This window comes from Cyprinodon variegatus, unplaced genomic scaffold, assembly GCF_000732505.1.
Source record: "Cyprinodon variegatus isolate N-32 unplaced genomic scaffold, C_variegatus-1.0 Scaffold390, whole genome shotgun sequence".
Taxonomy (NCBI): Eukaryota; Metazoa; Chordata; class Actinopteri; order Cyprinodontiformes; family Cyprinodontidae; genus Cyprinodon; species Cyprinodon variegatus.
The window spans coordinates 764,536-787,024 of record NW_015150843.1 but is presented as its reverse complement, the minus strand read 5'-3'; the positions used below and the strand labels follow the sequence as shown (position 1 = coordinate 787,024).

At 38.0% G+C, this 22,489-nt stretch overlaps 1 protein-coding gene across 4 annotated transcripts in view; it reads left to right on the top strand.

Moving 5' to 3' along the window:
• The first annotated feature begins 1,271 nt into the window (after nucleotides 1–1,271).
• The window catches only part of LOC107092695 (AP2-associated protein kinase 1-like), a 32,939-nt gene continuing 11,721 nt past the window's right edge, over nucleotides 1,272–22,489 (top strand). The window contains exons 1-17 of one of the 4 annotated variants that reach the window (XM_015387299.1): nucleotides 1,272–2,270; nucleotides 6,250–6,368; nucleotides 9,349–9,457; nucleotides 11,275–11,417; nucleotides 12,121–12,242; nucleotides 13,325–13,406; nucleotides 13,648–13,780; nucleotides 13,885–13,988; nucleotides 16,004–16,086; nucleotides 16,256–16,416; nucleotides 16,827–16,948; nucleotides 17,145–17,477; nucleotides 17,590–17,723; nucleotides 19,218–19,423; nucleotides 19,590–19,679; nucleotides 21,389–21,478; nucleotides 21,819–21,923. In XM_015387299.1, coding sequence (XP_015242785.1) covers nucleotides 2,108–2,270; nucleotides 6,250–6,368; nucleotides 9,349–9,457; nucleotides 11,275–11,417; nucleotides 12,121–12,242; nucleotides 13,325–13,406; nucleotides 13,648–13,780; nucleotides 13,885–13,988; nucleotides 16,004–16,086; nucleotides 16,256–16,416; nucleotides 16,827–16,948; nucleotides 17,145–17,477; nucleotides 17,590–17,723; nucleotides 19,218–19,423; nucleotides 19,590–19,679; nucleotides 21,389–21,478; nucleotides 21,819–21,923 — 2,299 coding nt within the window. In that variant the 5' untranslated portion in view covers nucleotides 1,272–2,107. The remainder of the gene's footprint in view (nucleotides 2,271–6,249; nucleotides 6,369–9,348; nucleotides 9,458–11,274; nucleotides 11,418–12,120; nucleotides 12,243–13,324; nucleotides 13,407–13,647; nucleotides 13,781–13,884; nucleotides 13,989–16,003; nucleotides 16,087–16,255; nucleotides 16,417–16,826; nucleotides 16,949–17,144; nucleotides 17,478–17,589; nucleotides 17,724–19,217; nucleotides 19,424–19,589; nucleotides 19,680–21,388; nucleotides 21,479–21,818; nucleotides 21,924–22,489) is intronic. The other 3 variants (XM_015387298.1, XM_015387301.1, XM_015387300.1) reach the window with 3 other exon arrangements.

Here is a 22,489-nt window from a genome sequence, read left to right as displayed (position 1 = left end):
AAAAAGTCAGAATTCTGACTCTAATCTCAGAATTCTGACTTTTTTTCCCATACTAAACTGAAATAAAATGTAAACATCAGTTAACTTTTTTTTTTTTTTTTTAGTGGCCCTAATCCTCTTCCGTATGTACTGTATGTTAATACATGTACATGACGTGAACGTACCAAATGACCTGATGCAGCGGCATCGAACAACGAAAGGGCAACAGGCCAAATACAAAAATAAGACAATCTTTTATAGAAAATTGTTTATATATAAATATTATAAATATTACTTGTAAGCTAATTACTAAATCCATATGGTCATTTATTGTATTATTTTGACTTTATGTCACTTTTCCAATTTCCTGTTACTCCTAAAGAATATGCTGCTGTGTTTGACGCAATCCCTAGTGGGTCATTAAAGCTTTTATCATCTTTACCCACACGTCAGATTTACTCAGTGCCAAGTTTTGATCCAAACTGCATTTATATTGATTATGATTGTCCTTTAATAAGTAAGAAAACAACCAACAAAAGGTTAAGAAATATTCTATTACAAGATGTTGTTTTTTCACCAGCTTGTATATTTTATTGGTCCAACACTTTTGAAAATATAAATTGGAAGTGGACTTGGTTGCTCCTTAAAAAAAAAATACTATAATAAAGTAAGAGAAATTTCTTATAAAAATTATTCATAATGTTTATTTTTGATAAAAATATATAAATGGGATTTTGACCAAATGTGTACTTTAAAAAAAAAAACAATGAAGAAAAGTTTATTCATCTTTTTTGGGATTGTAATTGTAGCAAAATATTCTGGAGAGATATGTCAATTTTTTTCATCAAAAAAAAAAATAATAATCTTAACATTACTTTAACAGATAAGGATGTTTTGTTTGGGATGGAGAAATGTGAACTTGACAAAACAGAATTTTAATATGTTGTAAATAGTTATTTTTATTATTATTTATGGTAAATATCATATTCACACCTCCAAATATTTACAACAAAAAATTAATTTCCAGATTTCATCATCTTCTATTAATATCTATGGCATATAGAATCATTAACATTTAGTTCAAATGCTAAAGCCATGCAAATTATAACTGCCCTTAAAGAATTAAAACCCTCGAATATAGATTTGATTTTGAAATTTTAAAATAATTTGTTGTTGTATATGTTTGTAATTATTAATGTTTTATATTTTCATGTATGTTTTTTGTAATTAAAAAGGGCGACAGGCCTCTCTAAACTACATTACCCAGAAGTCAGTGCGCGCGTCAACAGAAACAGCTAGGATGTTGCGATAATGCTGGCAGCCAAAGATTGCTGTGGTTGCAGAGATTAGACGCCTGTGTCGAAACCTCAGTTAGTTAGTAACGTTTTAGCGGATGACAGACGCAGCGGTTACACATTTGCACCAGAGACGCATACTCGTCACCGTTCAACTCGACGCTTATCGGGGGCTGCTTCGCGCTAAAGGCGTCAGCGAGCGGAAACCATATAGTTTTATATATTTATATATAAAAGGAAGCAATTAAATAGCAGCACGGACAGTTAGCAATGAGGCAACAAACCCTCGCTCCACTTTCCTGAAGGATGGGAACAGCTTTTCGGGTCGCGCTGTCGCAGTTACCCGGAGGATACATCTCGTTTGAAGACATTTTCTTCAGAGTATAACCTGGATAACCTTACACGAAATGTCATAGCGCTTTAACGGCTAGCACTGAGCTAGCTCGGTAACGGCTGGACGAGATGGAGATGGAGCTATTTTTCCTCAGCAGCCTACCATGAACAGCTGGCTTGCTGGTTAAAGGAGCACTTTTTTTCTCTCCCGGAGATGCTTTAACCTCCTGGGCGGTTTAATACACTTACATAACTGCTAGCTCTAGTTATTACCAACTGGCTTGTGTTGGCAGGCAAATGGGAAATTTCCCTAAAAGAATCTCACATCATCACCACCACAAGTAAAGAAAAAAAAAAGGAAAAATAGAGGTATTATTTGCATATTTTTGAGAGACCAGAATAGACTGTGGAGAAGTTTACATTGGGAGCGGAGGTTCTGATATATCGCTGCACATCAGAGGGTAAAGGAACAGCATCTTCCCTGCTGCCATTTCGACACCATGAGGAAGTTCTTTGATTCCCGTCGGGAGTTGGTGAGCTCTGGGCCTGGTTCTGGAGGAGGGGGCAGCAGCTCTGGGTCCAGTCACGCCGGAGGAAATTTCATTGGCAGAGCCTTCACGGTCGGGAGACACCAAGTCACCGTAGAGGAGATCATTGCTGAAGGTGAGACCGAGACTGAACTGCCCAGATCACATCTATTGATCCAGGTTTTTACTCTTTATTTATTTTTGTTTGGCAAAGGTATCAGGGGCATTTTTTTATGAATTGGGCCTTGGCCAGGAACCCAAATTCAGCAAAAAATAAAATGGTCATAATTTAATTTGATGACAATAATAATAAAATAATCTATTTAGGAAAGATAAGTCTTAAGATATTGCAATTCGATTCAGTTTATTTATATAGCGCCAATTCACAGCACATGTCATCTCAAGGCACTTTACAATTCAACCTGATCATAAGGTCAAATTGATTCAAAGGAAAACCAGCTGATCGCATTGACTCATTGACTAAGGGCAATCCCTCACACTAAGCATACTTGTAGTGACAGTGGAAAGGAAAAACTCCCTTTTAACAGGAAGAAACCTCCAGCAGAACCAGGCTCAGTGTGAGCGTCCATCTGCTCAGGCCGACTGGAGTTTTAGGAGACAGAGATACAGAAGCAGAGATACAGAAAGAAGCAACAAAAGGCAACTGACAACCAGTTACTTTTATATTTATATATATTTAGTCTTCTCAAAGACTAAATATTTGAGAAATAATTTATAGACGTATGAAAACAAAACACAGACTATCTCTTTAATGCAGCACTTTATGATAACTTTGAATCAGATACAAAAGTAAGCATTATTACGCAACGGATCTGAAATGGCCAACTGATATCACATGTAAGAAGTGTTGCAGGATTTTTCCTCCTTAATGGCAATCTCTAGCCTGATAAACCAGACTAAATGTGAGATTAAATGTGTAATTTAGTCTGGCCCTGATGAATGAGACATCGGAAGATTGTTGAGAACAACCCGTTGTTTTTCAAACCATGTCTGTGCCTATTGGCCAACGCTCTGACCAATGAGCGCAACTGACTGTGACGTAGTATGCCAGAAAGCTGGTGGGAGACTGTAAACCAGAGGTGGGCAATTCCAGTTCCTGAGGGCCGCTATTCTGCAATTTTTAAATGTGTCTTTGGTTCAGCACACCTGAATCAAATAATTAGATGATTGAGAGGACTCTGGAGGAAGTGACTGCATACTAAGGAGGTAACCGAGCCATTTAATTCAGGTGTGTTGGAGCAAGGATGGATCTAAAAGTTGCAGGATTCTGGCCCCCAGGAACTGGAATTGCCCACCCCTGGTGTAAACAAACAGCCTGTCGGTAAAACGGCGAATGCGTCCTTCTCAAAAATGAATGAGCGTAGATCCTCTTCCTGCTCACGTTTCAACTAAAATCCCAAGTCTAATCCTTCCAAAACTGATTCCAAAGCTGAGTCAAACGAGAACTGTTCAATAGTTGTTGCCACCTTCCTTGTGCTTTCTCCAGCGTCGCGCAGCTTTGTCGTCACACCCTCAAAACCCCGCCTGCTTTGCATCCAGGAATTCAAAACACATCTCTGCGTTGTGATTGGCCCGCCAGTTCTAGGGCCTGGGGCATTGTTCAAGGCTAGACCAAACTCGCAGGCAAAAATGCTTTTGGCTGCTGGCAGGTGGTACTAGTTTACAAGGCAAGGCAATCGAAGCATTTGCTAATTAAATGAGGTCAGGGTTGACCATATCATTTTTGGACTAAAGCAACCTGTTATCTTTTTATCAGTTAGCTGATTTCATTTGTGAAGGGAAAAGATGCATACTACCCCTCATTCATAGAGTAACTGCAGGACTCAATGTTAACCATCGCCCGATCTCCCTGGGCAAGTAGTTTTTATTGTAGGGATAGTACAAATTTCATTGCATTTGTCCGCCGGGCAAGAGCAATGATTGCAAAAAAAATTATTTATCACTCAAAATTACTTTAAAATCACCAACATTCGATGAAAACGATTGCCGCGTTGCCGCACCATTTTTGTTGTTTTGTACACATTCTCGCGTGATTTGAAAAAGCCGGGTGATTTTCCACCAGATGGCATGATTTTTGTTCACATAGCGGTAATTTTGATGTAGTTACCAAAACGTCAAACGGCTGCATTTATTTTGTCAGGGAAAACTAATCCTGAGTCAGTTAAAAGTCAAGGAATTCTGAAATTATGTAAGACTGTGGAAACCCTGAATAAAATAACTATGTATAATGATTCTCTAGAAAAGTCACATTATATTAATAGTATTATTTTGTATAAATATACCGTGACTCTTAAAATAAAAGTTATTCATTTGTGACATTGACTTCTGTCTTGTGATTTATCTTAAGTTTTTAACCTGTCAAGTTTTTTTTAGCTTTTTAACATTACAGTTTATATTTTTCCAAGCACACAACAGTTTAAAGCAAAGTTTAGTTTGAAAAGAATGTGAAGGTAGGATTGAAGAGCATGTTAACACGGTAATGTGGGCTTGAGTTCATTATCTGACGCATGCATATACACACCAGGAACCTGTAAACTTAAAAAATACTGAATAATTACAAAAAACATTTAAAAAACAAACATGTTTCATTGATATATATACAAAGATGAATATTAGGAACTATATTTATCAAACATTATACTGGGCAAGTAAAAATTGTTTCTGGGCAAATGAAATGTGAATGTAGGGCCAGTGGTAAAAATCCTTAATGTCAACCCCTGAACTGACACACAAAAAAACTTCTTTTGTATGTTGTTTGTGTTCACACCACCCCAAGGCCTTGCTGCCCCCTGCATGCCAAAAACACAGCAATGGTGAAGGAGTATTTTTGTCATTGTGAGTCAGATACCTCAACACCACTATAGCGTCTGTCTCACACAGGCACCACAAAGATCTCAAACTATTGTACCCAAGTGTTTAAAAACAAAGCTCTACCACAGTTTCTTACTCTGCAATTATGGGTCAAAGCTGAATGCTAGCAGGCGCCAGGCAGTTGTTTTATCCTCTTGAAATGAATGTCTAAAGCAAATATCGTCATTTTCACACTGACAAGCAGTGGTAAGCAAATTCTAACCCAGAGTCATGAGGTGAAAATGCTGATGCTGGACTATAGAGGCCTATCTGGAACTAAAAGGATAACGGCTGCATTTTCCCCTTTAATTAGTTTAATTGTTGACTCTTTGCAAATTCAGAAAAGCAAAAAAACCAAAAATAGAAAAAAAATTGCAAATAAACAGACAGGGAATCATATGAAAAATTCAAACAACATAAGAAGAGAAACATACACTAAAATATTCTGTTTTTAAACACTTTTTACCTGCTTACATATAAACATATGCCCATAACTGTTTCCATCAAAACCCTAAATTTAAAAATATTATTTGATTTAGTTTAAGGGTTTCTTGGTATGGTTTTTAATCCTTTGTTTTGGTTTTGCTTTGAATGTGCCATGGAGATAAATTTAACATTAAAATCATATTTAAAATGTCACTAAAAAGTCTGTATTTCTGTTTGTTTTTGTGAACCAAATATATATTACCATTTCTGAGTATTGTGTATGATCTCTGACATATTGGTTATTTCAAAATAGAAATGTCTTTACCTGGTTATTTGCATCTGAATCATATTTATATCCTAAACTGTCATTTAAGATCCTCCATGCAGACTGACAGTATCTGTCTGAAAACGATGACAGTGGCACAGCTAAACTCGGCACAATGAATATGTGGCCTGAGCCGTACCAGATGGATAGGCCTCACTGTAGGCCTTTACTTTAACCCTCCGGCAATGACATGACTAATAGATAGCGCTATAAGGCAGCACCATGTGGTCCTGATCCTCCGCTCTGATGTAAGGGACAGACACTGGCAGTTGTTTGATGTAATGAGGCAAAAAGAGGCTCGTTTACCAGAACAGAGATGCAGTCTGAAAGCTTTCATGTGCAGCCTCATTCTGAATTTTCACAAAGACTAATTTTAAGCTGGAATCTTTTGTAAATCTGGCCCTGAATTTTAACTCTAAATTTAGCTTCATGATTTCAATCAGTCAAGGGTTGATATCTAGTTGACAAATCTTTCTTTTTTTGGTTCTTGTAGGTGGCTTTGCGATTGTGTTCTTGGTGAAAACAAACCAGGGAGTGCGTTGTGCCCTGAAGAGGATGTACGTCAACAATGAGCATGATTTGCAGGTGTGCAAACGGGAGATTCAGATTATGGTGAGTAGCTGATTATAGCTGTTCATTGCTTTTTGCTCCTGTGGATTTGTGTGTTGGTTAAAACTACACATCCAGACAATGGCAAAAACAAAAGTATTTAGAGAGAAAAATACATTCAGGATGCTTTACTGATGCTGGATGTATTACAGAGAAAGTACAAATGAGCTCATATTACATTATCTCAGAATGATCACATTGAGTATAAAAAAAAAAAACAATTAAGTACTGATGTTGTGCTTTGAACACAGGTCATAAATAAATATCTATGAAACGATTTAATGTTATTGAGTTTAAAAAGCCAATATGGTTTCCTTTTTCAACCAGCTGACTGGCAGTGTGCAATATCTGGTGGAGGAGGGGAGGCACCATGTTTCCAAACTTTCAGCCAATTAGGCATATTCACTGGCAGCTCTGTAAAAAGACTTTAGGAACCATACCTCTCTGAGTGTTTGTGTAAGTGTAAAGCACATTGAGGATAAAATCTGTTATTTCTATTATATGACTGCCATTTAAGCTGTGTCCATGCAGTAACCTGGCTATTTAAGCTGTGTCCATGCAGTAACCTGCTATTCAGGATAATAATGGTTATGCTCATGCGTATAGCTGCCTATAAAATAGACTTTGCAGCAGTTTAATATTAAAGAAAACATAAAAAAGACATGGTTCCATAAAACTAAAATGACAAAAAGCTTCTCCAAATTAAATACTAAATGCTTTATTTGTTTAATGCTGCAGTCAAAATAAAAAATGTTATGACTAGAGACACCTTTTAATTGTTATGCAATGCTGCAAATGGGATTCATAGCCAGAACAGCTTCCCGCAGCATTCCTAGGTAATCTTATCCCACTCCCCACCAGCAAAGTCCAGCAATTCATCAGTTTTCCCAGCTTTGCTTGCTGCAACTGCATGTTTTTGAATACCATCAGAGATATTCAATAGAGTTCAAGCTGGGCAACCATAATGGCCACTTTAGTGTCTTCCAGGATGTTTTCTAAAATGAAATCTTGGCAGATTTTCAAAACTATTGTCCGGTTTAAAAGTCTAATGGAAGCTTCAGCTTCCCCACACGCCACTGATGCAACGATCCAAATAATCCCAATTTTGATTAAACACTTGACCGAATCCAAAACCTCTTTGAATAATGTATGTAGCTATGGACAAAGGTTTTATTTTTATACTTTTTAATCCTCGTCTGTGAAAGTTACGGATCTCTACTATAAACTGACTCTATCACAGAACAGCTGAGAACGTCTGCAGCCTTTGCTTACTTTCAACAGCTGTGAAATGGAATAATTGGAAAAATGCAAAGATCTTTAAAAGGAGTTGTGTTGTTTGAGCAAAATACCTTTTAACATTATTTCTATATAAATACCATAAAACTGAAGAATTTAGCCAAAAAAAAACTACTCAGCTAAGCTGAGAGTTAAACATTTTAATCAGTGTTATCTTGTTGATTTTTGGCCCATTTATTAATGGTGATGCTTCACTTGATTATAAATAGACATGAATGCTGTGATGTCATGTCCAAACTATTTGACTGGATGGCGATGTTGGAAAAGTCTGAAAGCCTTCTTTGAGTTTAGAGTTTGCACAGGACTCTGCATTCTTTATGCCAAGGAACACAGGAAGGAAGGAAGCAATGGTTTTTGAGATTACAAACAAGCCAGATTCTATCATCCGCCATCTCTCAGTGTAATCATACATGTTGTCGGTTTACGTCTGCTTCCTTAACCTTTGCTTCTCTCTTTCACTCTTCTCACACACAAAGACTGTGCTTCACCTCCAACTGTAGTACTTGACATTTTTTTTCATTACCTAATAGACTTCTGACTCACCTTCTTTTGTAGGGAATAGCCTCAAGCTGCAGCTCTTAGCTTGCATCTGATTATCCCCACATCTTTAGCTAAAAACTATGTCAACATGTTTCTTTTATGTCACATGATTTCGTTTTTTTTTTTTTAACAAATGACACTCCTGAACCTAATTTACACGACATCCGCTCCATTTCACCCTTCAATGAACTGCACAGTAAAGACTTTAATAATAATGAGAGAATTGACGGTGTCTTGCAAGGCTGCGGCTTACTCAGGAATCACAACAGGAAACCGACCGATTACAGCATATGCAGATTTCGACATTGTTAACTGCTCACATTAGATCAACTACTGATATACAGATATTAACGTAGGTAATCAAAACCTAACGGCTCAACATTAAATCCACAAATATAAGGTACAACTACACCCTCTCTGTGCTAAGGATACCCACCTATTGTAGAATATAACTTCTACAAATAGTCGAATGCCCAAAAACAAAAAGTGAATTAGTTTTAAAGTCCATAGATGTTGTTGTGGTTTGACAAAGGTGTGATGTCTGGACACTGCTCAGTGCTGTTGTGGATTAGGGCTGGGCTATTAATTGCATTTGCAATATAATTACATTTTAATAAAACCCAATTTCAAATTGCATAAGCACTCCATTTTTGTCACATTAAAATCAACTAGCTGGCTTCCCAGCTAGTTGACATGGCTTCCCAGAGCAGAGCTGGAGGAGGTGTGCAGGGAGAGGGAAGTCTGGGAGTCTCTGCTGAGACTGCTGCCCCCACGACCGAGTCCCGGGAGAAGCTGGAGATGAAGAAGAGCACGAGTAAAACCCTAAATTTCTCACTCCAGCTCATTACTTGGCAGTAATATTCTTAAGGTGGGGTTTTTTGCCACACAGATGGGAAAAGAGAGTTGAAGCTAGCACACAAATCCAGCTTAAAAATAATCTCAACTTGGGTCAAATTGTTCAACCCTATTGTTGAAAATGTGAGTAAGAAGTTTGCAGTGCAGTGTAGTGAAGCTGGAGTTCCTTTCAATTGGGAGTAAATTTGGAGAGGAAGTGGACGGCTATTCTAGCAGGTTTTTTGTGCGTTATCTGTGTGTGTTGTTGTATTAATGATTGTGTATGTTTATTTTTTTTTTTTTCCTCCTGCAGAAAGACCTGGTCGGCCACAAGAATATCGTAGGTTATCTGGACTCCAGTGTCACAGCTATGGGATCCCGAGACGTCTGGGAGGTTCTCATACTGATGGACTACTGCAAGGGTAAAGGGTTATACTTGCATCTTTGATTACTTGGTAACTCTAGATTCAGGTGTTATTTAATATGAGCAATGGTTTGCTTAAGATTGAAAAGCATTTAGCTTTTTCATTTTTTCAAGTATTTGTTGGGTTATGTGGCAAACTAAGTGAAACAAAAATCTTATAAGGTTCCTAAAATCATTCCAAAATCATTCTTGTAGACACTATTATTCTTTTTGCAGGTCTTTAGGGAAATGTCTCTACCAGGTTTGGATATCTAGATCTAAAATTAGTGAAACATCTTCATTACATAGTAGCTCAGTCTCAGTCAGATCAGATAAAAAAAAAAGCATCTTTGAACAATAATCTTGAAGATTCTAAAATTGGTTTTGGGGCTGGACTCTGAGTAGGTCATTCTACTCCATGAAAATGCTCTAAATGTAAATATGGGAAGGAGTATGCTTTTGATTAACCTTATTTAACTGTAAGTCTGCTTGCATGTTTACCGTCGTCACCCTGTCAGTGTCGACCCCCACCCCAGTTTATAGTTAATCCTCCTACAGGCTTTCCTCACGTATTGCCCTGTATCTAGAGAGTCCTTCTCTCATCTATGACCAACGTGAAAAATAGTGTTAGATTGGCTGCCACAGATAAAAAAGGCTATTAGTCCTCGCTTCAGCTGTCTGGGGTTTATTTCCTGACCTTGGGGGCTTTTCTTGTTTGATTGTTGTTATCCTGTCTGAATACCATGAGGAAAAGTTGATTAGTTTTCTTCTAACTTAAAGCAACACTGCAGCACAACGCTGCCACCACTATTGGTAGTGTTATGTTCAGAATTGATGGGTAGTGTTTGTGTTGAAGGTACCTTAGCACCTTTTATCCACCTGTCTTCTGTACTCTAAATCAGCGGTCCCCAACCTTTTTTGCTCCATGGACCGGTAATATGTCAGACAATTTTTTCACGGACCGGCCTTTAAAGTGTGGGGGGGATAAATACGATTAAATAAAATGATACGACTGGCATAAAATTAAATACAAACTGCATAAAAATAAAACTCACCGTTATGTTGAATTAGTGGGAGCCCTGAGCTTGTTTCTCCGAAACAAGCCGGTCCCATCTAGGCATAATCGGAGACAATGACACATTAAGTGTGCTCCTGATGTCTAGTCTGCTCCGTAGCTTTGTTTTGGTCGCTGTAACCGCAGAAAATCCCGCTTCACAAAGATAGGATGTTATAGATAGGATGCGTCTTGACCTGGTTTTGTACTGGGAAATCCATAATCGGAAAACAAAAATTTTCCTGATTTTCAGATAAAATCAGCGTGGATGTGGTACAATACAAAAACATATTCATATAATCGCATCTCTGGACACTTCCAATAAATCTCCCTCTTTGTTATTGGTTATAATATATGCATGATATTTTGGCAATAAACCTGCTCTTAAACCACAAGGCAGCTATGACGAGGACAACAACACAACAGCTGAGGTACGCAGCTAAGTTGTAAACAGTACCACTCTTGACCAGGAAGTGGGAGGTTTGAGGTATTCCATCAGATCTTTATGGCTTTTTATTTTAATGCAATTTATTTGCATAATGACAATGAACTCTGGAATAGGGAAAATAACCATAAATACAATACTTCTGACCAAAAATAAATGCTGCGAAGTCTCTAAAGGCTGAAAAACAAAACCGAAAGGGGAGAGGGGCTGAATCAGGAAAGGACAGGGAAACTTTTTCAAGGCACTATTGTGTCAGTATGGATGTAGCCAAAACAAAACAGATTTTAATTAGAAAGCCTGAACAATTGTTATCTACATCATTAAATGCTGTTTTCAGGGGGGCAGGTGGTGAATCTGATGAATCAGAGACTTCAGACTGGCTTCACGGAGTCTGAGGTGCTTCAGATCTTCTGTGACACCTGTGATGCAGTATCTCGCCTGCATCAACGAAAGGCACCCATCGTCCACAGAGACCTCAAGGTGACGTCTTTAGACACTTTTAGTTTTTTTCTGACATGTCGACGTTGTTTTTATTTTAAGCTTTATAATTATTTTAACACAGACTTGGTTTCCCGTTGATTAAGCCCTAAAGGAAACACTGCTGGCAAGGTGAAGTCTTAAATACAGTGAATCTGAGCTCTGTGGACTTTAATGTGTAAATGGCTTGTAATGTACAACTCTGTACTACATACAGAGATGTACCTAGAGAGATGACATCCAATGTAATTGTGATCAGCTACCAACAGCAGCTCCTTCTATGCATCACCCTGCTGAAACATCCTTTGAAAAGCAATGATAAGTCTGTTGGTGTGAGAGGAAACTTCCTTTAATTATTCATTGGTCTAAGAGCAGATGAGAATAACTTTTAAGCGAGCTTGAAGTAACTTCACCTGCTGCCCATAGAGCCATGAAGCTGTATTGATTTTAAGTCCTCTCTCAGATATTTTGACATAAACTGAGACGCATCATTTTTGCAGCTGAGGTTTGTTCCAATTAATCCTGGAAGGTTTGTTATTTATCATTGCTTTGCAGTAATAAAAGTATTAGATTTTCATTCAGTATCTCTCAGCTTTGGGGGCGTTTAAATCTACCTAATGTTATCACTAATGCACTTCTTGCAAAGATTAAATTCTGTTTTGTGGATCTCTGTTTAGAAAAACCCAAACTGTCCATGCATCTACAGGTGGAGAACATCTTGTTGCATGACAAAGGTCATTACGTGCTGTGTGACTTTGGCAGTGCCACCAACAAGTTCCAAAACCCACAGACCGAAGGGGTGGCAGCTGTAGAGGAAGAAATCAAAAAGTTTGTGCCTTTTAACATTTTAAATGTTTTATTTTTTATTATCTCTTCTTGTAAGTTATGTTGACTTATTTTAGTTAATGATTTTTACAGAGACTACACTAATTTATTGATTTCTGAAGGGATGGGATTTCATGTCAGGGTATAAAAATGTGCTGATAAAGATGCAAACCTATATTTATATTTTTTTTCATTTCCTCCCTATATACAGTTATATGCTAAAGCTGCTTTCACACCAAACGCAGCAGGAGCAGCAGAAACAGCTAGTTTAAATGCAAAGTCAATGGTTGATGGGCGTCAAGACGCAGCAAAATGTCCTGCAGTGAGTTTTGAGCTGCAGGCGCAGAGTGTCTGAGCAGCTTTTGCTGCTTGATGCGCCGCATCAACCAATCAGAGAAGCTGATCTGGGAGCTGGCAGGGAGACAAACACATCTAAATCAACTTAAAATGCAAAACATGTTCGCTTTTATTATCCTGGTGCCTGCAGTTTGGATTACAGACATGAAAACCGCTTTCCAGCCGCCGATGCGAACCGCGAGGAGGCGACCGGACCATAGGCTGCTGTTGAATAGGATTCCTACTGACAGCGCACTGAGCGGCTCCGACAGAAATAGTATTGATGGTAATCTGGATGAACAGACTGCACAGATTAAGTTTTCAGTTGGATTCTCCCACTTAAAAACATATTAAAACTACTTTATTCCCACTGATCACAGCAAATATAGCTGCCAGGCAAAGAAAGGACAGGGTAGCTCTGCCCAGTGCGCGTCAGGCCCTCTTTTCCACCACGCAGCCAGAGCAGCAAAGCTGCTTCAGCCGCGTGTCAGAACTAAACTGGTACAAGCAGCAAAAAGGAAGCAGCAGACGCGTTTTTGCTGCTCCTTCTGCATTTGGTGTGAACGCAGCTTAAGTGTTGTTTAAGTATATAAAATCCCAGTTAAAAACATTAAAGTTTGTGGTTATACTGTGACAAAATACAGGCATACTTTCCTTTAACTTGTTCCTGCATGGCTGCTTTTTTTTATTGCAATTTAATAACATTGTCATAATTATTTCGTATGTTTCTTTTTTAAAACTCTCCTCAGGTACACCACACTATCATATCGAGCTCCAGAAATGGTGAACCTCTACAACAATAAGATCATAACCACAAAGGCGGATATCTGGGTGAGCAGAAATGAACGTCCTCTGTGGTGTTAGCACCTTGATCACTGTCCTGTTAAATTGCGTTATGTTCAGTTATAAATGAATCCATAAAATCGACAACTTAGTCATGTTTATTGGGTCTAATTGTGTTGAATAATTTAGGAATCTTTTTTGCGCTTCTGGTTTTGGAATTATGTTTCTGGACTTATTAATTCCCTCTGTTCTGTCCCTGGGTGTGCATGTGGTTTTTTTATTTCTCCAGGCGCTGGGCTGTTTGCTCTACAAGTTGTGCTTCTTCACCCTCCCCTTTGGTGAAAGCCAGGTGGCCATCTGTGATGGCAGTTTCACTATTCCAGATAACTCGCGCTACTCTTACGATCTTCATTGCCTCATTCGTTAGTACCTGTTAAATGATATTCACTGCTCTTAGTCCAGAGTTTTTGGTTTTATTTCCTTCTTTTTTTATTGTATTTTGATTTTTTTTAACTCACTTTTTTAGGGTATATGCTGGAGCCAGACCCTGACAAAAGACCTGATATTTACCAGGTGTCCTACTTTGCTTTTAAACTAGCTCAGCGAACCTGCCCTGTTCAGAATGTGAAGGTCAGTCTCTCTCTCTCTCTCTCTCTCTACAACAAATATTTTGCACAAGTTCTGGAAAGAAATGTCTGAAACGAATAGGTTATGATTTCTATAGTATTTTGAGAAAAGTTTTTAACAGTAATGATCTTACCAGTTGGTTCTGGAGGCTGGAGCCAGCGACCGAAGCAGAATTTAAAAATATTGTAAAAGGTTTCTAATCTCAAAATCATCTTTGCAATATACAATTACCCCGTTTTGTGAATTTTTAAAATATCGTCAGGTTTACATTATTATTTAGTTCTACACTTGTGTAACTCATTATTTATACAGGAAGTGAAGGTAGAGGGCAGTATGCCATCAGTGATCTTTCACTGAGAATAGAGCATGTAAGCAATTTTTATCACATTCACTGCTTGATTTAAAAGTAAGGTGAATGCTATCTTTTTTTTTACACTGCTTAAGTTTGTTAACTCTTCTAGTTAACTAAAAAGTCGAATACATTATCAGTTATTTATCAACAGTTTATCATTCTCATGTGTCTAACTCTGATTTACAATCTTTAACTTAGTGTGAGTGAGGAAAGGACAAACAAGGACAGCAAACAAAGGGTTCAGAACCAGCTTTAATCTTCCAGCTTTTAAAACCAGAATAGCCTCAACAGAACTACAGAGTTCCTTATGATATTCCGAAGCCAGCTTCTTATCTCTGCTCCCATGGCTCCCTCTGGCTCCCTCTGTCGACTGGAGCGCAGTCTCTGCTAAACAGTTTTGTTTGCCTGGAAAGTCACTCTGAGACTGGCACAGTGTCTGCTCTTTTGCAGGCGTTGGATCTCTGGAGGATCCTCATCTTTAGAGCAGAGTGTGATACTTAGTAAAAAAAAACGCTATGCGACACTCGGCACATATTCAAGACCTGGATGACAAAAAACATCTTATAGGATCTTTAGATTAAATAGATAAATGTAAAGTAGCATATGGTTTAAGCTAATTTTGGAGACTGAATCTGCAAACCAGTCCTCTCACTAACCTCAGCAGGCTAAATCCTCTTAATAGATATTAGCATCATCATTCCTCAGACTCATCAGCTCATCTGGAACTGATGCATCCAGGAGAGGATTTATTATGAAGGACCGTTCAGAAAATGGCAGGAAGAATTTGGGCAATATGATTTATTCTGTGTTAAAGAGCCAGTAAACATATATATTCTACTAGTTTTGAAACCACTTCAGTTTATTAAACAAACCTTTACTCGCTCAAAAATGTCAAAAAGCCGGACACAACCCGTATCTGAGACTTCTTTCATTTAAGTATTTACATTTAGTGTCACCACATCAACGGCAAACAGTATTCAACGTTACAAATAATGGATTAGTTTAAAGCTTGTTTGACTTTTTAAATCAGTTACATTTAATTATCAGCTTTACTTAAACATGTGTGGGTAATCTTAAGCTGTGCCTTTTGGCTTTCACATTAACTGATTAACTAGAAACACCCAATGAGTTCACTAAGAAAGGCAACATGAAAATCTCTGGTCCCTACCTGCCTAAAGTATTTTAACATAAAAGTAGACCCCTCAATTAAAATTAGCTGAATAAAGCAAGTATTTATTTATTGTTATTAGGGACAGATTTATATATTAGTAATTGTAATCCTTTCTTTCTAAGAAGACATGTCAAGACCCTTTTTTAGGTTGTGGCTTTCGAGTCATCCAGTGATCCTTTTATCTGCTTATTCCAGGCTAATTTGCTCATGTAAAAAAAAAAATGTATAAATAGAATTTTTCTTTCATATACATATTCTTGTACTTTCACTTTGGCTATTTTAACCATTTTACAGAAAGAATGGACAAGGTTTCCATAAAACACTGTTTTCATACAACCCAAGCCATCAGATCTTAATTTATACTATGAACCTTTTACTAAAATCTAGCTTCAAAAGTCTTCAATGAATGGCAATAGCCTTTATTTTTCTTGGTTTCATTATGTAAGTTCTGTCCAGATTTCCTTGACAAGATTTGATTTTTCCTCCATAAACTAGAATTCTTCAATCCCTTCCACACTTCCTGAGCCAATCAAAGCGAGCGAAGCTGCTGCAGCGAAGAAGAGCCAGACTAAGTCCAGGCAAGCATGACCTCATTACTTTGTAATACCCTTAAAGCTGTAGTGACACCACGTTTTGTGGAACTAATTACTCCCAGTTAATACATATCCTGATACTCATTATACAATTATGTTAACTGTGTTTTGCATGATTAATTTAAAGAGAATTATGCTTCTTTTTTTTCATCAGACTCACAGATCCAATTCCCACCACTGAAACCTCCATCACGCCTCGTCAGAGGCCCAAAGCCGTGCACACCCAGGCGGCCTCTGGGATCCTTCCCATTCAGCCTGCTGCTCTCACCCCTCGCAAGCGGGCTAATCTCTCTGGGGCTGCAGCTCAGCCTGTGGGTACGTGCTTTACTCCGCCGTTATTTTTTTAAATTATTATTATGACAAGAAACATTTTCTATCAAAATTTATCTAGATGCATGAATCCTCCAACATCAGTTTAAAAAAGTTATGTTCTGCTGTTCTTAATAGGAACAGATGAAGTGTCTACAGGGATGCATTTAAAAGTATAAAGCAAACATCCACTGCAATTATTCTCTGCTTCTTTTTGTAATCTCTGTTTCTGCTTCAGCTGATATCAGATTCGTGTTATAAGGTGTTGGCTGATCATTTGATTCTCCTTTAGAGATTTCCATTACTATGAATGTGAATATTTCAGTATTTGCAGCTTCATGTGAAACTGTACAATTGTGCATGATGGAAAATGATCTTGATGCTGTTGAGTGATGTGCTGTGTATCCATTTTGCAGGAGTCAGTTTAAACCTCTCCCAACCAGCTGCAGCTCTCCAGTCCCAGAAGGCACAGACGTCAGCTCAGCCCTTCATTCAAACACAAACCAGCTCAAGTCAGGCTGCAGTGCTGCAGAAGCAGGTACAAGTGCAGTCCTGAATTTCAATCCTGAAAATCCAAATTTTGTTTTCCTATTGTGAGAAAAAACAGTTGGAAATAATAAATCGTCTTCATCATTTTATAGGGATTATATAGATATGTTGTTTCTTGAATATACCAGGCCTGATTGTTTCTTCTTGAGTGAAACCAAATTGTGTGCCTTGTATTTGTGCATCAGAGTGTTCAGCCAGCTGCAGCTGCTGGAGCAGAGACCACAGCATCGCAAGTGGCCAGGGCAGACGCTGCAGCAGCAGCACAGCCAACATCCGAGCAACAGGCCTCTCCGTCTGTGGTTAGCTCTGCTCCCACACAGACAGCACAGACTCCGCCCAGCCCGGCGGCGCCTCAGCGCCCAGCTCGTCGAAAACAGCCAGCTCAGGCTCAGCAGCCAGAGGTTCCACCTTCGCCGAGCAAACCGACACCAGGGCAACCAGCAGCAGCTCAGCCGCAGGAAAAACCAGCTCCAACTGAATCCGTTCCCCCTGAGACCAGTCAAAAAACAGCTCAGACTGTAATTTACCTCTATCCTTTAAAGCTGATGGACTTTACATATTCATCATACATTACATTTGCTGATATTTGATAGTATAGTTAGTTTTCTTTATTTTTTCATTTTTTACCAGACTCCACCTGCGACATCTGAGGACCGAGATCACAAACGTTTGCCGAGCGACGCAGCAGCAAATGTTGCTGCAGCCCCAGTCATTGACTCTACACAGCCACTGCAAGGAGCTAATGGAGGCGATGCAGTCAGTCAGTAAGTGCCATTTTAATGAAATAAAGGTTTCAAAGCCTCATTCAGTTAAATTCAATATATTTATTTAGCACCAATTCACGAGAAATGTAATTTCAAGGCACTTTACAGAGTCAAGAATCGAATCATGCAGACAGACTGGATAAAAAATGTTCCATCTAAACCTGGTACTGTGTTACCAAGCATGATGAGCAGGTTTCTATTGTTGATGTTGCTGCTGTGTGCAGTTCTCTAACACACAATTGAAACCCCTGTTTATTTGGAGAATTACTGTTAACTAATGTACCTGTCACTTAAACCATCTAGTTCCAAAGAAAACATAAAACAATTACCAGAGATCATCTATTGTATTTATTAATGTTGCACCATTTAAGGATATTAACAGACTTTCCGACAGTACAGAATGTATTATCTTTAAGTGTGTATTAAGAGGCATTCCTGAACCCATCAAATGTTTGAGCAAACACCTATGTCTATACTTTTTTATAATCAGTGTAAAATGCAAACATAGTTTATACAATATCTGTCCTAACTTCTACAGTATTCTTCATATATACATATGAGGAAAAAACTAGTGTAATGCACAAAGAAAAATTGAAATTTAAGTATACATTTTTTTCTACAAAATGATTTTAGAAACTAGGAATGTCCTGATCTGATATTAGTAGAAATTGGTCTAATATCAGCCAAAAAAATGTGAAATATCAATTAATGGCCTACATATAAACCTCTGGTATAAGCATGCTGATAGAAAAACTTCCTCTACCCACACCTGTTTAAAGTTTATGGAACCTCTAGTTAATAATTAACAGCTGTTCTCATAACTATTGTTTTAAAATATTGTTTCAGTAATATAATTTAATCAAACCTTTTTATAATATGTCACACTACAAAATAAGCTTTTAGCCTTTCACACAAACCTCCGCAGACTGTGCTCACACTGTTAGCTGTACAGCGTCTGCATAGACATTTCGGCCCTCATGGTTGATCATTACTATTCCTGTTTCTCATGACAAATGCCATCAACTCCCACACTGTCATGGAATCATTTGACGAGTTCGACTTCTAGCTTTACAAAAATCAAAGAAACAAAGTCTAGCTGGGTGCTTTGCATTGTTTCCTCTCTACAAGAGCACCAGCCGCACACCTGTCGGGGCGATAAATAAAGAGGCTGAGATGCTGTGGGTCTTTAAGACTGGCTGCTCTGAGCAATGATTCACTGCCAGCTATTGTTCATGTGACATTTAAAATGGTTCAGTATGAATATCTTTTGATTTCTTGTTGAATACTATGAACACTGGAGAGCTACATTCCAGCCGAGCAGCTAAGTGAGACACCTCCTCTGCAATCGTGAAAAGTTTGGTCTGTGCAAACCTATCCATGCAGATACCAACTTTAGTTGAGTTCAGACATTCACAAATATCTGTTTGCACGTGGAGCAAAATGGGCAGAAACTATATATACATCTGTTTTTAGATTATTTTTTTTTTCTTATAGATCACCTGCATCTCAACCAAACACAGTTGACCCTGTTCAGCCGAGCGTTTGCGATCCAACAAAGGACCAAAACAAAGTTACAACCCCTGGTTCTGCATCTGGTTCCAACAACATCTCCTCACAGCCAGCTTGGAACCCGTTTGACGACGACAGCTTCTCCAAATTCACAGCTGAGGAATTCAAAACTGATGACAAAAATACTGCAGGTAGAATTTATACATGGAGTTTGGTTCAGATGCTACAGATGCTGATGCTATACAGAACTGATTTAAGATTGAAACTGAAAGACGGCATTGTATCATTAAGGTTAAATTCTATTTAGTTTTACTTTAACAAAACGATTAAATTCATATTTTCTTTCTTTAATGACAGATATGCCATCAGAGACTGAGACAGCCTCCTCTGAAGAGCTGATTCCAGGTCTGCAGACCGCCTCTGTGGAAAACACTCCTCAAGGGACAGGTATTTACAAACTCCAGTATTTTCTACTTGCTTAGAATTTTGGACCTGCACCCGTCAGATCCTTCACTTCTTTGAAATTGTGTTTTGATGTAAAGAGACAGTCCAGAGATGAGAACTTGAAACGTCTCCATCAATGGTGCAACGACACGACAATAGGCCCATAAGCAACATTATCTGGGTGGGCCCCATATGAAGTACAACACGTGATAAAGGTTTAGGATACGGCGACAGTTCCATCAATAGGCCAGGAAGATACATTTATGCAATTATTCTCAGTAGTATATGATCACACATCACACACGGAAAAATAGTGACTAGGCACCTTGAATGGAACCATTTGTGACAGCGCACCACCACATGTTACAGACATCCCAAGTAACAAAAACTGATTGATTTCGGGAATCCGCTTAAGTACCTCTTTTTTTTTTTTTTTATCCATCGTCGCTAACACATTGTACGTAACTGTTATGGTTTTAATCTTTGCTCTGGATTATCCATAATTCCAAGTTGTAGTGTAAAAAATAAAATACACAAATACATTGTTCTTTTAATTTTAATATTTCAGTTTGAAACATATTATATGAGTGTATTTTTTACCAACTGTCTAATGAACTATACACAGTTATTAACATAGTAATTAAAGGTAACACTGTTTGCTTTGCTATTGGTGTCGTGTTTAAACGGCTCACCATCATGTTGAAATCTGGCATGTGTTGCGGTATAAATACGGTCCGGTGCAGTCAGTCTCTTTAGTATCAGGTGGGTTTAAGAAGAATTTTTCGCACCGTTACATTTTCAAAGAGACGTCCTAGTATACAATTGTGTAGGGGGCCTACGCAATTGTAAATCAGGTGTCAGTGATAGGGCCCCTAAGAGGTCGTGGGCCCGTAAGCAATTGCTGTCTCTGCTTACAGTACTCATATTCACGCTATTGGTCTCCAGCTAAAAGTGCTAAACAAAACTGTAGGGTTCACTTGGAAAAAGTCCTTTTAGCCCTGAATCATGATGGCAACTATCCTGCAACAATTAGTTGTCACAAAATTTAAATGTGCTTATACAAGTTAAATAAAATAAAAATAATATTTATCTTTTAAGGTCAGCTGAAATTAAAATTCTAATGTTAGACAAATCTCTGTTGTCAAAAGACTGCAGATATTTTTAATTCAAAATCTCCAGTTCATAAAAAAAAACTCACATCTAACTAAAACTACTAAAATTAAGACATTTTATAGCCTGAGAGCTAGTTAGAAACATCTCAGATGAGTTTCTAAAGGTTCTGGAGCAGGTATATGGGACATCACTCCTATGTAATAAACTTTATGTTTTTATTATCTTATCTTAAATCTTAAATTAGATTTGTCACTTATTGACTGTTTGTGTGCGTCACAGAAAATTTTCCATTTTAAATAAATTTTTGTCATAATGAACCTTGCTTGGTGTCTCCTGTAAATAATTAAATACATTTTTAAGAATGACTAAAAACATCAATGGCAGTGATGCAGTTAACCAAGTGAAGACTATGATGACGAAAAAAGGGATTTTTCAAGTGGTTAAGAATTTAGACACAGCACTTAATTGGTGTCCTTTTAGTATGAATAATGTATGTAAAGGTCAAACTCCTTTTGCTTTATGTTTTTAAGCCAGAATGTTCAGTTGCATTTTATTCTGATTTCAAAATCTTTCCTGTAATTTTTGTCGTTGTGTCCTAGCTGAACGACCATCTGCTCTTCTGGAATCAGGAGCGTCTCTTTTGGTTGTCCCAGATCCTTTTCACACCCTTGAACTGTCAGATGCTCCTGGTAAATGCCTCTTTGTGTTGATAATGACTTCTTTGGTTGGTTTCCCATACCCCTCCTATACATTTTAAGCAGCTAAAAACCTTTTTTTATCTTCATAAAAATCAGAATTTTTGTGAATGGATAACAGGAATTTTAGAAATTACCAGGATAAGGATGATGCTGATAATCACAGGTTTATGTACAGTTTGGAGAATCTAAGGGTTTGGTTTAAAAATTCTATCCCATTGTCCAAGTCATCCATCTATCCATCCTGCTGCTTTTTCTGTTGTCTGGATGATTTTAACTATTTGATCAATGACTTTTGTGTAAGTTTTTCATTATTATCTATTCTGGCCTACAGAGAAGCTGATTGAAGGACTCAAATCTCCTGACACCTCTTCCCTAATACTTCCTGATCTGCTGTCATTGTCTGATCCGTTTGGAGGGTCTGTGGAGTCTGTTCAAGGTAGAACTTTTTCTTTTTATTAAAGTTTATCACGAGAACAAAAAGCAGAAAAACACAATCAGTGTTCTTGACAACACTTTAACTCCATGAAAAATCTAGTTCAACTTTTTGCACAAATAGAAACATTAAAAACCTAAATACGTATGTAAAGTAAAAGTGGAATGATAGGCATCATAATCATCAGCTGGTTTCATATGAATCAATAAAAATCAGTGTTTTCTTTGGTATCCTGGGATATATTTGTTTTTCCTTGTCATGCATCAATGGGGAGAACATGGAAACCCAATGGAGAAAGATCCTAGCCTCGTAACCGAACCATGGACCTTCGTGTTGCATGGTATCAGTGACACAAACTGTCACCATGACAGCCTGTAATTGTCTGCATTCAGCTATAATTGCAGCTTTGAAGTTTTTCTCTTTGCTGCCCCTGGTGGCCAAATAATTCCATATTATTGTCAGTTATTTCATTCAATTGACAGTAGGGGTGTGGGAAATAATCGTTTTGGCGATATATCGTGATATTCGGCTGCCCGATATAATATCGATCTTTCACGACGGGGCGACAG